This window comes from Ursus americanus, chromosome 3, assembly GCF_024610735.1.
Source record: "Ursus americanus isolate L20-20 chromosome 3, mUrsAme1.1.p, whole genome shotgun sequence".
Lineage (NCBI taxonomy): Eukaryota > Metazoa > Chordata > Mammalia > Carnivora > Ursidae > Ursus > Ursus americanus.
In genome coordinates, this window is record NC_142129.1 from 97,710,232 (window position 1) to 97,724,897 (window position 14,666).

The 14,666-nt window shown below is 48.8% G+C and overlaps 1 protein-coding gene across 2 annotated transcripts in view; it reads right to left on the minus strand.

Moving 5' to 3' along the window:
* Positions 1-14,666, minus strand: part of DDC (dopa decarboxylase) — an 84,244-nt gene that overhangs the window by 9,996 nt on the left and 59,582 nt on the right. For both annotated transcript variants that reach the window (XM_045788515.2, XM_045788514.2), the window contains 2 exons: positions 6,261-6,337; positions 1,930-1,949 (listed from right to left, as the gene is read on the minus strand). In XM_045788515.2, coding sequence (XP_045644471.2) covers positions 1,930-1,949; positions 6,261-6,337 — 97 coding nt within the window. The remainder of the gene's footprint in view (positions 1-1,929; positions 1,950-6,260; positions 6,338-14,666) is intronic.

A 14,666-nucleotide genomic window follows, 5' to 3' on the forward strand; every position in this document is an offset into this window, starting at 1 on the left:
ATGTACTTTCCTCACCCAAGTGGCATGGTGTTTGTGAGGCTCAGACGAGGGGCTTTTGACCTAAGTTCTTGGTTCTGTTTTAACTAGGTTCAGCAAATTCTTTGACTTCTCTGAACCTCTGTCTCCACATCTGTGAAATGGGTATAATGATGCGCACTTTGCCCAAGACCAGGTACGTTGTAGGCAAATGACACTACCTTTCCATCTTTGGCCTGCCGTTTATGAGCAGACACGACATAAAAGGCTTCTGCCAAGGTGTTCCCAGCCCCCTCCTCTTGGTGCTGAGACTGTCCTCATGCCCCCATCCCTCAAGGGTGACAGTCCTGCCAGGGGGCTGCTCACCCCTTTCATCACACACTTCCTGAACTAGCCTGGGAGACGGCTCAGAATCCCAGGGTCTCGTCCGCAGCCTGGAGACTGTAACCACCTCAGGCTGGGGCTTCCAATGTCTCTGAACAAAATGAGGATGATGTCTATGATATGCTCTCTCTTCGTCTGCTGAGCCCGGCACTCCCTCATCAGAAAGAGCTTGGGCCCCAGGGCATTTGCCCAGAATTCACTCTAAAGGAAGAAATCATAAAAGAGCTCCAGAGGTGTCTATAAGCATATTGAAAAGGAAAGACGTGCCTACATTCCCCCTAAGAAGGCAGTAAAATTGTTCAGGGGCCCTGTAGGGCTGTGACACAGGGAGAGGGTCAGGTGGGAGGCAGGTGAGACTTGTGACTGTGATGAGGGGACAGAAGAAACAATACTCATAGTGCAGGACTGTTGCCCCAGGCCCTTTGCACAGCTGGGGCCCAGACACAGGCTCCCATGCTCAGGCTCTTACTGACCTGTGTGCTCTTTCCTGGTGGGAATGCCCTGCGTTTGTCCTATGTGACCTCACCTTCTTTGTGGAGATGGTATTCTAATGACTAACTTATGTGCATCAGTTTTTAGAAGACTCTCAGCTCCAAAATAATTCCCCCATCCTTCTAATTTGATCCTCCATAAATGTCATCTGTTTATTCATTAGCTGTGAACTATCTGTTGAGACTACCCTATGTCCCTTCCCCTGGCTCCTGCTGGGGGCACAGCAGCACATAATGCACAATTATCAAGAGGACCTCCCGAGCCAGGTGGACGTCAGGGAGAGTGGCCACTGCCCGGATATGGGGCCTTCAGAAACAGCAGGTGTACCACCAAAAACTGAGCACCCACGACATACAGTTCATAAGCTCCTGGCACATGATGCCTGGGACTTCCCTATCACAAGGTGTTAGAAATGGCATAAGGAGGAGCTGAACCAGCAGAGGGCTAGGTGAGGACTTGGGTCAGAAACAGCCATCAGAAAGGAGCGATGTGTTTGAGATCCGTCTCAGAAAGGCAGCCCCAGTGGTGGGCAGAATGGTTACCCTGGCATCTGTGACTGTCTGTGCCCTGTCTCCCTCAGGAGCCTGGGGATCTGGGCAGGAGGAAGGGGGCTTCGCTCATCTGTGAGAAGCTGTCAGCCCAGCACACAGCTCCTGGCTGAGAGAGGAGGCTGGCCATCAGACCACCACTGTGGTCTCTGACCCTGTTCTCCCCCGCCCTCAGGGGGCCATCCCCGGGCGTCCAGCAACAGCACAGCATGGAGGGGCCATGTGGTCTATGGACAGTGTCTGTCCTCACAGAGGAACCTGAGTGCAGAAATTCCTGTCTCCTTCCGAGGGGGCAGGCAAGATCATTTCCTCCTAACCCGAGACCTGGAGTTGGTGGGCTGAGCAGAGCTGTCTGCTGGCTGGCCTGCTTTACTAGTTAGGGCCCAGTGAGCTGGTGTCCTCCAGCGTGACTCTGATCCTGAGTGGAATGGGTGGCAGCAGGAGTGACAGCCCATGACAGCACCCAGCACTGCATTCACATTTTCAATTACCTGAGACCTGGGCTCAGCAAGAGAAATCTCCCACTTACCCTATAATCAGTGATAAGCCCTGGAAAAGAGAAAGAAACAACAAAAAAGAAGCCATTAGACATATTGGTTGATTACATGCCTCATCCTTCTCATTTTCAAGATAAATTTTTTGTGTCCCATCCGTCATCTCCTGCACCAGACGTGAGACCGTGGAGGGCTGGGCTGGGTGTTCTTTGTGGCACTTCCCATGGTAACAGATCCAAGGGGCTTTCCAGAGGGCAGGGTGCCCAGAACAAATTGGAAATGCTGGATTATGAGTGGATTCCCACTTTCTTCGCTTTCTGTGCTTCCGTAAGCACAAAACCTAAGCTTGCTTCCATTGCCCGGTAGTAACCTGGCATTCAGATCATGTAAGCCTTCATTGTGCACTCATTCGTGCATGGGAAGGTGGATTTGTGGTGCACAGAGTGGTTAGATTATAAGACAAGAATCAAACTTTTGGTGGGTGCTCATGTCCGTATTCTCGGATCTTAGTCCAGAGTCTGGCATGGAGCAGATACCGGGGAGTAACTGCTGGATCGACGTCATCGTCCTGGATTCAAAGGCTTCATCTTGGTTACGAAAGATGTCTGGTTTGCCTTCAGTCTCCCCTTGTGCCTAAAGCAGCAGAGCCAAGGATCTTATGGAGGACAGAATGCTGGACAAAAGTCTCACCGATGGGAGCTGCTCCATGGTGATCTTAGGCAAGCCATCGGCTGGGAACTATGAACCCGAGGTGGAGATCTGTGTTTCAGACACCTGCTCCCCTGGTGTAGGTCCAGACGAGGTGCGCTGTGGCTCATCAGTGTCCCCCATTTCCCAAGTAAGAGCAACGGTGGCCTGGCCATAGCAGGCCTGCCCGTGGGCAGCTGGGACTAGCTGTCCACCTAATGCAAGCCACCCCCAGCCTCACAGACTGCTGCCCCCTCCCCGCAGACAGATCTATGGTACACTCACAAGGAAATCTAACATTGCCGCTTGTGATCGATTCTTTGACTATCCTCTGGAGGCACCAGGTGTTCTCCCAATTAGGGTCATAAAATGGTAGAGATGGGAGAACATGCAGCCCCACTGTGCAAGGTTCAAGCTCCTGATTTTACGAGGGACCCTGAGACGGAAGCCCCGAGTCACATAGCCCGTGTCAGCTCCCAGCCAGTAGTTTCCACACCATGGGAAACGCAGTTGTTAAACATCGACAGCAGGGTCGCCAGAAATGACCCGAAGGGGATGCGTAGATGCATGATGCCAAACGCATACATGGCTTGTAACGAGCACTCAGCAAGAGTCTGTTAAAAATGCAGACGACGTCCTGAGTGAAGATGAATGAATGAGCCTCCTGTTTAGTTCAGATCCCTGTGCCATCCCCATAGGCACGAGCCACGTGTGGCCATTACCTTTAATTAAAGTGAAATAAAACTACACATGGAGCTCTTTGGTCCGACGAGCCACGTTTCAAGTGCTCAGGAGCCATGTGGGGCTAGTGGCTGCCACATAGACAGCACAGAATTAGAGAACATTTCCTTCACTGTGGAAGATTCTACCGGACGCGCGACGAAAGCCTGAAGTAGGTTTCAAGTGCAGAAGCTTCCGTGGCTCGAGAACACGGTCAGTGAAAGAAGGAGCCTGCTTCTCGGCGACCCTGCGTCCTTAAGGACCAGCTAAAGGCCCGGTCCAGTGAGGAGCTGCTGACACGTGTCTGCTGTGAATACAAGGAATGCGCAAGCCCTCTCTGCCAACAGCTTCCCGCCACCACGGCTGTACCTACCGTGAGGACCTGGGCCTAGCCAGTCTTTACAACTACGGACGCGGTATGTGGGCTGAGCAGCTCCTGCGTTTGCAGAAGGCATGCAGTAAACACAGTAGAAACAAACCACGGGTCAGACAGGACTGGCGAGGCACACCCGCCTCGGGGCGAGAGCGCCTGTGCTCGGGGGGTGGGCTCACGGGGACTTCCTGGCTCACCCTTCATGCTTCTTGTTTCCAAAGGTATGGTTTTTATAATGAAAGAGTTTATCTGGAAAAGTCTATGCAACAGGTGTGACCACTTTTCCCTGTCACCAGCATTGTGACAGAATTTTCTGTTATATATAAAAAACACAAATTCTGCTTATTTGCAGCCCGGTTCCATGCACCCCCCTGCCAGCTGACAGGTGTCCAAGGACACGAAGGCATAAAGTGCAAGGCAAACGCCGGACATATTGGAATGGCGACCGCTCCCACGTTGCTGCACCCCTGCTGTTGCTGGCCACCATGCTCTGGGTCCAGCAGTGTTCCAGCAGCAGGACGCCTGGTCTGAGGTTCCAGGGGGACAGGGGGACGGTGGACAAGAAGCCAGTGAGCGAGATGGCTGCGTGGCGAGACTCACGTGCCATGAAGGGACGGGAGGGCATCGGCTTCAGTGGAGAGATCTGGGAAGACCTCACTGAACCAGAGGCTTTCATCCTGGACCCAGTGATGAGCACGTGTCTTAATGACCCCCAGACGGGACAGCGGGCTGTGGCAGCCTAGTGGGCTGAGTGCCACAACATGAGGGGTTTTTTAAATAGTTAAATAATTTTTATTTTATATTTAACTATTTAAAATAATTTTAAATAGTTAAATACGTCTTCTTTATTACATAGAAAGGATCTTTTTTAAAAAGCCCTGTAGAACACTCTAAACACGGTTTCATTTCAAGGAGCAGAAGGCTTAGTAGCACTAGGGCTGAATCCGTGCAGGTAAAAACGCCCCTACATTCACTGGCCCTAAAAACTTAAAGTTGATTTTTGATGATCTACTTGTGAAACACAAAATGGGCCATCATCTTGGTTGACTTAGAGAGGTTTGCAGGGTTCCCCCCCCCCAGGGGAAAAATACAAATAAGTAATATGTTTCATCTCTAACAGCCATAGCAAATATTTCAATAGGAAACAGCCTTCCTATAAAAGCAACATAAAATAAGTTTTTGTATGCCTCGAGCAATAAGTCGTCCTCCGATGCCCTTCGCTTAAACTCATTCCAAGAACCACTTTATTGTTTAAGGGCAACATTTTGCGTTTTAATCGTCGTGATTGCAAAGATTTTTATTATCTGAACATGAAGTACGTTTTTTTAATATGAGTCTCTTCAAAATTTCACAGTGTTTCATGCCAATTCCATTTTTACAAACTAGACTTTATTTTTTTAGGGCAGTTTTAGGTCCTGAACAAATCTGAGCGGGCATGTGGGGTCTCTGAACATCAACGGGGATGCGTGTTTGTGTTATACCTGCGAACAACAATACTTAAATAGCTCTAAGTATGTTTTTAAAACTGTAAAAGTATAGAGTAAATTAAGAAAATTCACAAATAATTACACCATCCCGCTGTAAGTACTATTCGCGATTGGAAAATTTTCATTCCATGCTTTTCAAAAGAAAAAAAAACTTTTGTATTGCTGGGATCATTCTTCTAAATATCTGATTCTTGTTTCTTTGGTAAGAATCTCAGAGGGGTGCCTGGGGGGCTCAGTCGGTGAAGCGTCTGCCTTCAGCTCAGGTCATGATCTCAGGGTCCTGAGATCGAGTCCTGCATCAGGCTCCCTGCCCAGCGGGGACTCTGCTTGTCCCTCTGTCCCTCCCCCTGCTCATGCTCTCTCTCTCTCTCAAATAAATAAACAAAATATTTAAAAAAAAATCTCAGAGGAATCTGCATTTCCACCCCCTTGTCACCCCCTGGAGTCCGGCCTGTACTAACCTATGATTTGGCGTTTGGCTGTGGCCTAGGACAGTAGCCATACGAAATGAGCTAGTTTGTGTTTTCTAGGAATTACTCCAGCATCTCTCTGTGCCAGGGAACATTCTGCTCCTCACCACAACTTGAGCACCTGGCCGTGTCCCCTCTCGGCCCCAATCATCGAGAAGCAGTCAGAATGCAGGCCTGGAGGTGGCTCCGGTCCCACCACCAGTGATGGGGCACAGAGGTCAGGTCTACAGACCCAACGGGTGAGATGCGTATGAAGGCACTGATCCTTCCCGGGCATCATCGGGTTTTTCCCTTTGCTCCCCAAGCCCCCAGCCCCACTCCGTGTCCCCCTGGGGGTACTGGCGTGAGCGGGTGCACACTCTCAGAGAGACAGTAGGGCAGTCATGCTTTTAAAGGTCCTACACAGGAGGTGTCCACACCTCACGGAAAGTTGTGCTGTGCCCCCCCAGCCCCTTGGGTCCCTCCCCGGCTCCTGCACTGAGGCAGCCCAAGGCACCGCACCCCCAGGGGAAGCGGCTCCCAGGGGCTGTTCCCTGTGGACGCGAACCCTCCTCTCTAGCTTCTCGCAGAAATGCAGCTCTGACGAAAACAAAATGAGAATGTTGCAGAAAGCAAGGACCCCGGCGTACCTGAGTCCTGATGGCCGTGCTTCAAGTAGAGAGGGTCCAGTTTAAAGGCTCCTATCAAGTCTGTCCTCTTCTTCACCCTGGTTTGAAGGAACAAATGATGGCGCTTAATGAGGAAGCCCCTCAGATAGGCCTCCACGGCCCTTCCCTTCTGGTCCCTCTTCCAGCTGGTTTAGCGCAGACACACCTGCTTTGGGACCCTTCCCTGGACCCCGCTCTACCAGCGTGTCCCTCATCTCTGCGCCTGCCACCCCCCAGCCCCACCACAGCTGCTCATTAATCTCCAGGACTCTAAGCACCCAAGCGGGCCGTCCAATAAAAAACAAATATTTGCTTTTCATCCCTGGCTCCTGGCACACAGCAGCTAAAACCCTTGGAATCTCTGGAGGGGTAAGAATGGCTCTTGTAGGCCAATGAGATGACAGTTGACTGGGGCCTCCTGGGGAGCTGCAGAATGGGGGCTGGTTGCCAGGAAAACCAAGTAGATTTGAGGTGGGACTCTGGGTCCTGCCCCCAATCTCTGGGGAATCAGGGGGAGAGGGAAGGACTGAGATTGAGTTAATGGCCAATGGCCAATGATTCGATCAATCGTACCTATGTGGTGAAGGATGGTGTTGCTGAGCCCATCAATGTGCTGGGACAGAGCCGTGCCCCGGGGAGGACAGGTGAGCTCTGCGTCCTCACCTGCACCCCATAACTTGTCCTACCTGTCTCTTCCATCTGGCTGTTCTCTTGTTTCCTTTATAATAAATCAACAAATGCAGCCCCTGGGTGGCTCCGTTGGATAAGCATCCGACTCTTGGTTTCGGCTCAGGTCACGATCTCAGGGTAGTGAAATTGAGCCCCCCATCTGGCTCCACGCTCAGTGTGGAGTCTGCTTGTTCTTCTCCCTCTGTTGCTCCCACTCATGTGTGCCCCCCCATCAAATAAATAAATAAATAAAGCTTTTAAAAAAATAAATCAGTAAATGTAAGAGAGGTGCCTTCCTGAGCGCTATGAGGTATTCTAGCAAATTATCAAATCTGTAGGAGCAGGGGGTTCATGGGAGCCCCCAGCTTAACAGGACGTTGGACAGAAGACCGGGCACCCTCGGACCCACGACTGGTGGGCAGAGCCCGTCTACCTGTGGGGTCTGGGCTTACTCCAGATACTTAGCATCATAATGGAATCCCCCCGTGGGACGCCCAGTTGGTGTGTGCGGAGCTGGCGAACTGGTGTCAGGAGAGGACACCCAGCAGGTGAGCACATATCCCCTCTGTCAGTCCAGGACTAACACTGGTCCACTGACAGGCATCACTAGTGTGCGTGGGATGAACAGAACCCAGAGGTGAGAAGGTGGTCCTACTGCAAGCCGCCCTCAGACTCAGGACGCAGTGATGGTCCTGGATAGCTCAGGTCAAAATGGGCATTTGGGCTGGGATTTGAGGTCTGAGCTTTATGATAATCGTCTCTCCGCCTCATTTGGTGAGCTCAGACACCATCTCAAAGCAATTTTATGGCAAATAGACTATCCTAAGGGCAAACTGGAGAAGAAATGTCAGTCTGACAGTAGCTTAGGCTTGAAAGCAAATATTATGTGAATGAGTCTCTGAAAGATAAAAACAGGGGGAATGAAATAGCATGGCAGGATGTGGCTCACCAGCAAGCGGGCAGGAGAAAGGCCAGATTGATTCAGGAATAGTAATTCAAGTGCTATTTCTACAAAGGGTTAAAAGACCGAGTGTCAGTAAACAATAGTGAGCTGTCCAGTCCACGCTGTGCCTTTGACCCCGAGCAAGAAAGTGGATCCCACCTGACCTTGTGCATGTGAGTGCAAGAATGCCAGTGCATCCCAGGCAGCGAGTGAGGGGTCCCCGTAGGAGCTTCCATTGGTCTCCCTGAGCTGCGGGAGGCTCTGCACTTAGCCTTAGAGATGCACAGAAAGACGGAACCGGGTAGAAATACTTCTGGCTCGCAGGAGGCCTCCGTCCTTCCTAAATGAAGATCCCATTCCCCTTCCCACTGAGGCCAGTGATGACCCTGGAGTGCGTGTCCTTGTAATCCAAACATTTGTGCAGAGCTAAAGCCCCGCAAGAGGGTATACATCACAATATATCCACTGCACTGGAGATGAAACAGAAGCCGCACACGGTTAGATCTGCATGTCCGTCCCCTCGCCGCGCCCTGGAGGAGGCCACGCGGCCCCATGTGTCTCTATCACCCCCAGGAAGTTCTACAGAATCTTCCGTACAAATTCCTACCTAATCTATGGTATTGTTTTGCATGTTTCTTTTCTTTTTTTTTTTAGATTTAGTTATTTATTTTAGAGACACGTGCGTGAGAGAGTGGGGGATGGGCAGAGGGCGAGACAGAATCCTCAAGCAGAGTCCAAGCTCAGTGCAGAGCCCCACACGGCGCCCGACCTTACAACTCTGAGACCATGACCTGAGCCAAAATCAAGAGTCCGACGCTTCACCACGGGGCCACCCAGGCGCCCTGCACGTTTCTAAACATAACAGAAACAGAGGCTGCTTAAAGATAAGTGGCATCATTCTCTGTGTGTTTTCCTCTGACCTGCTTTTTGTCTCCAGATGTTACTCCAGAGCCTCTGACCTGGTCTTCCGTGTAGATCTTTCCAGTTTGTCACCTCGCTGGACGGCTCCACCAGCAGACCGCAGTCTGTCCACTCTCCTCTTGCTTGTCACTCATTGTAAGACAGACCACGCTGCCCGGAGTCCCTTGGTGCCCCCGTGGGACACACGTCCGGTCATGGAACGGGGACGGGGGAGGCAGCGCCCAGGCAGCGTCCGAGGCGGCGTGGCCCTCCAGCTCCTATGGTTCCACGTCCTGGACAGCAATCAGTGCGGAGAGACGTCATCTGACGCAACCGACAATGTTCCGGGGTGATTTTAACGTGCATTTCTGATTTCTAATGATGTTGGGTGACGTTGCATTTGTTAAGTGTCCCCTTCTCTTTTGTCCATTTTTGTATTAGGTGGTTTGCCTCTGTATCCTGCCCTGGATCATAAAAGTTACATAACTAGCGGTGACGGGAATCCAGATAACCGTGGCTGCTTCTGGGCTGTCCCCTCCGGTCTCCGCTCCACGGCGTCCTGCCTGAGCTCTGCTGGCTTCACCTGCACATCGATGTTGATGGGGCACAATCCCACCTCGTTGTTCTCTGATTTTTTTCCTGGCTATTCTGGGCCCATGTAAATACTAGGCTCAGCTTCACCAAGTGCCACAAAAATACCCAGCCAGGATATCTATTAGGGTGGCCCTGAGCTCTGAGGCTCAGTCTCCCTCTCCACGAACACAGCATACCCCTCCGTTCAGCGAGCACTTCTGGAATGGCTTCCAAAACATTGCATGTTTTCTCCTCAAGAATCTGCACAACTTTTGATACCTTTATTTGTTGTAACCTTGTCTTATCCTATTATAAAGGGTATTTCTTTATTTACAATTTACAATACTGTAAAATTGTACAAATATTGCAAATTGTACAAAATTACATTTACCATAAACGAAAATACGGTATTTACCATACTGTACAAAATTTAAAAAATTACATTGCTGACACGCCTGGGTGTCTCAGTCAGTTAAGCGTCCCTCTTGATTTCGCTCAGGTCATGATCTCAAGTCGGGTTCTGTGCAGAGTGGGGAGTCCGCTTGGAGATTCTCTCTCCCTCTCGTTCTGCCTCCCCCCAATTACATGTGCTGTTTATTGTATATGTAAAATCTTAAAAATGTGTATCTAGAAATTTTGTTGTGTTCTTTTAATATTTTCACTAATTTTTTTTTTTGCAGGCAGTTACATCAACTGAGAATAATGGGAGTTTTATGGATTGCATTGTAATCTTTACATCTTTACTTCCTTATGTCTCTTACTACGTGGCCAGGAGAGCAGAAACTGAACAGAACGTGAATTATAGGAGTCCTTATTCTTCCCTAACCTTAAAGGGAGTGCTTCTAATATGTCACCATTAAGAATGGGTTTACTGTAGTTTTTGGTAGTTATCTTTCATCAGAATAAGAAAGTTCTCTTCTGTTCCTATTTAACTAAAATTTTTGTTTTGTGCGGGTATAGAATTTCACCTGATGCTTTTTCTGCCTCTGCTATGTTGATGACTCTCTTCCCCTTGACTCTTCACACAGCAAATGACATTTAAAAACCTTCTAATATTTTTAAGCCACCCCGCATACCTGGAATAAACGCATTTGGGTCATGATACAGTCTTTTTTCCCCCTTAAACCTCATGGAATTTTATATGCTAATATTTGATGTAAAAATTCTCATATTTAAAGTTGTGAGCAAAATAAACTTTGTTTTTCTTTCTTTCTTTTCCTTCCTTTCTCCGTAGCTTCTTTCCCCCTCGGCTTCTCATACAGGTTTGGAATCCCAGGTACCCTAACTTCATGACATGAGAGCAGGTGTGTGTCCTGCTTGCTGCTCTCTGTGAAGTACCCGTATGAAGATAAGTGCCTTGACAGCTTGGTAGGGTTTGCTCTTAGGAGAATTTGGAAATTCTGTTGTGTGAAAATTTAACTTTGGATGAGTAATGATTTCCTTAATCACTATATTGAATATAGCTATATTAAAAAGAGCTATATATAATCATCTTTAATAGCTGTCAGATTTTTCAGTTTATTCTGTTTACCCTGGAGTCAGTTTTGTTCACATGGTTTTTGTGGTTGTTGCATGTGGACAACATTGGACATGACGCTTGACAGGGTTGTAAAAGGAAGGCTATTTAGACAGATGTGTGCACGTGGGCACACACAGAGACGGCCTCCATGGGCGGCAGAGTCCCCTCACTCAGAATGGGCTCGTGGTGAGGACAGTGTCCCCTGACTCGGGTCCTGGGGGCTGAGAGGAGGGGACTCCTGCGTCGGACAGAAATCTACATTGTCTTTCTCTAAACCTACGATACTGTGCGAGGCTCACAGAACAAGGGCTCATGTTACGTCCTGGTGCTGGCAACAGAGAAAAGCATTCAGGATGGGAAAGGCCACTGGGATCAAAATGCAAAGAAACCGAAAGGATACACAGAAAACTGTGCGTTAATGCTTTTAAGACAAGTTCTAGCATCCAATCTTGCCATAACACAGTGGTCGACCATCTTCCCGCGAAACTGAACTTCAAAAAAAATCCAGCGTAACAGAAGAGTACAAAAGCTATTCAAGTACTCGTGATAAAATTTAAATTCTATTTGGGAAAAGGCACCACACCTCTTTTTACAGGTAGAATCAAACGTGCCCTTGGCGTATATGGAATCTGAGGCTTTCTTTGGAGAAAATCTGATGTTAAACAGATACTGAGGTCTGGGCGGAATGGCTCGTATTTACGAGATTCAAATGAACAATAAAAAACTTATGAACAGAAAAATGAAATCATTATGAAATGTATTTACTATGCTTATAATGATTGCAAGTTTTCGAAACTCCAATTATCTTGTCCATTTCAATATTTAGAGAAAATAACCAATATGCTTACTTTAAATTACAGACTAACCATTGGTAAAATTTCATTACACAAAAGAGAGACTCTTCTGATTTTAAGGAATGCAAAACAACCAGTGAGAGCAATAAAAAAAAAAAAACCCACACACGCACATTTATATCTTGTTGTATTAGCAAAAATTTAAAAACATCTATAAAAATTCGGAATTTAGTATTGTTTGTTTTCAACTCTTAGGGATCTAAAGGAATGCCTATCCTTTCTGAAATCTGGTTTTTACAAGTGTCTTATTACCTGTATTCTGTTATGTTGACACCCCATTTTACTGCAATAACCTCTTAGAATAGCAAAACATACATATTTGAGTCCTTGGACATTCAGGACAGTGCAAAGGAGCCTCTGAGTAGATTCTCAGCCTTCCTTCTCTGCACACTGCCTGGCACCCCGTTGCAAGGTATCACCTTCTCTCATGATGCCTGAGAACACACAGGGCACCCCCCACCTCCACCCAGGGAGCTGGAGTGAGCATGCTCAGTGGACTCACAGCTCAGGCGGGCAAACAGGGGAGGGAGGCTGCCCTCCCTCTCTTCCTCTTTGCCCTGTGGCTGTCCATGACTGGGCTCAAATCCAGGACTATTTTCAGTAGTCAGAGAGAAAGTGGAACCAACTGACAGCTTGAACAAAAGTGAAAACACAATGGGGTCTTGATTATGCCTCATTCCCACCAAAAAACAGCTCTCGTTCTCCAATTTCTTCTTCATCCATCCGGAACAATTCTAATGTGCTCCATGCTCTTTCTTGTGTATGTGTTTACAAAATGCGTACTGATTTCCGTGCATGTACTCTTTTTTTTTTAAAGATTTTATTTATTTATTTGAGAGAGCCCATGAGAGAGAGAGAGCACGAGCCAGGGGGAGGGACAGAGGCAGAGGGAGAAGCAGACTCCCTATGGAGCAGGGAGCCTGTTGTGGGGCTCGATCCCAGGACCCTGGGACCATGACCTGAGCTGAAGGCAGATGCTTCATGGACTGAGCCACTCAGGTGCCCTTGTGCATGTATTCTTAATTTGCATCCTGTGAGACTTGTGATTCTCTGATTCTTTTAACTCAGTATTAAGGTTTTGTTTGTTTGTTTTTTGATTTTTTAGAGAGAGCATGATTCACAGGGAGGGGCAGAGAGAGGAGGAGAAGGAGAACCCTAAGCGGGCTCCACACCCAACAGAGAGCCCAAAGCAGGGCTCAATCCCACAACCCTGAGGTCAAGAGTTGGACGCTCAACTGACTGAGCCACCCAGGAGCCCCTACTCAGCATTAGTTTTTAAAACTTGACCACATTGCTATTAAACATTTGTGGCTCTGGCCTGGAGAGCTGTGTGCCCCCAAGCAGAACTGGTTGCCTCATCCCTAAAATAGGGATGACAATTCCCATGCCAGCTCAGCTGTCATGCAAGTGTAATCCTTAGAGTGTGTGTCCTCCAGGAGCCTGGCATTCACCTGTGCACAAGGCCAGTCTGGCCCCAGGACTGAATGTGGAGGCCAGTGGGGCTGTACTGGACAGGAAGGCATGTGTACCCCCCAGGCCTGCTCCGTCCCATACCTGTGACCTACAAAATTGTGCTGTAAGGGCTCGCATTAAATAGTGAGTCATTAAAAAGCTGCATGTATCTGTAAAAATGCCAGTTTTAAATGTGGATAGCTGATTTAATTTAAATCCACATGGGCCACCTGAATGATCTTCGGCGGTTTTCACCTGAGTTCACTGTCGTGCACACATCTGTCTCAGGGCCTTTGCACCGATGGTTGCTACCCCCCTCCACCAACCCGAGCCCTGGTACATGGACTGCTTGGTCTATCACCTCACGTGGCCCTTTGTCAAATGCCATGTCACCAAATAGGCTTTCTGTGGCCTTTCTTTCTGCAACAACCAGGCAGAGAGTGAATGGGACCATGGAAGCATCTCCCTCACACATTCCCCCCTACCTTCTAGCTCCCGGGCACCCCCAAGCTTCTCACCTGAACCTCTGCCCTCTCTCTTCCCAAGCCCTTCCCCTGCTGGACCTCAATCTTCATTGGCCTCACCCCTGCACTCCCTGCGTCTCTCCCACAGGTCACCTCCACAGCAGCCCTGGTCACGCCACGCCCTGTGATGGGCCTGGACCCTTCTCCCCCACGCCACAGATGGAGCTGTCCTCTCTTGTCCTTCACTGATGCACTGGCTTTTTGGACCCAATGGCAGGATGCCACTTTTTCTATTCATCCTTATCATGTTTCAACATCTGATCACAGATCGTGGCCCCAAATGCTTGACCCTGAGATCAATACCTGAGCTGAGATCAAGAGTCAAGACGCCTAACCAACTCAGGCCCCCAGGCGCCCCTAAACATCTAAGTTTGATATTATTTTGTCCAGGTAATGAGTGAAATGTCTGGGTGCACCACGAGCCCCTCTGGCCAGCACCGCCCAGCAGCCTTCCTGGTCCCGATTGCTTCACCCCCGACAATCCTCCAGGCTGTATGTGTGGCTCTCTTGGCCTGACACCTCACTGGCCACTAAGGATACTGTGGGCACGCCCATCAGCTCACACTGAGGCCACCTGCCCTCCCCAAACAGAGGCGGCACGGCCCCTTCTTGCTGTGCACCAGCTCCGTGCCCAGGACCCACAGTCTGACCAAATACGCCAGCAGAACAGAATTACATTTCAGTCCCAATTAAAGTTCAAGAAAAGGGACTTCTGACACACTGTATGAGCTCTTCTTCAAGTGTTCCACTTTAAATAAAACAGACGAATGCAACCACGAGAATACAAAAGAATACTGATGTTCATAAAAGCTGTAGCCTGTATAGATCCTACTAGTATTTCAGACAGAGCTAAGTCTGCAATGCCCATGCCCAAAGGGGCTTTAAAATCACGTATCAAAGTTTGGGTCAAAGGCTGACAAAAAAAGAATTGAGCTGAACCTATTTTTTAGTAAA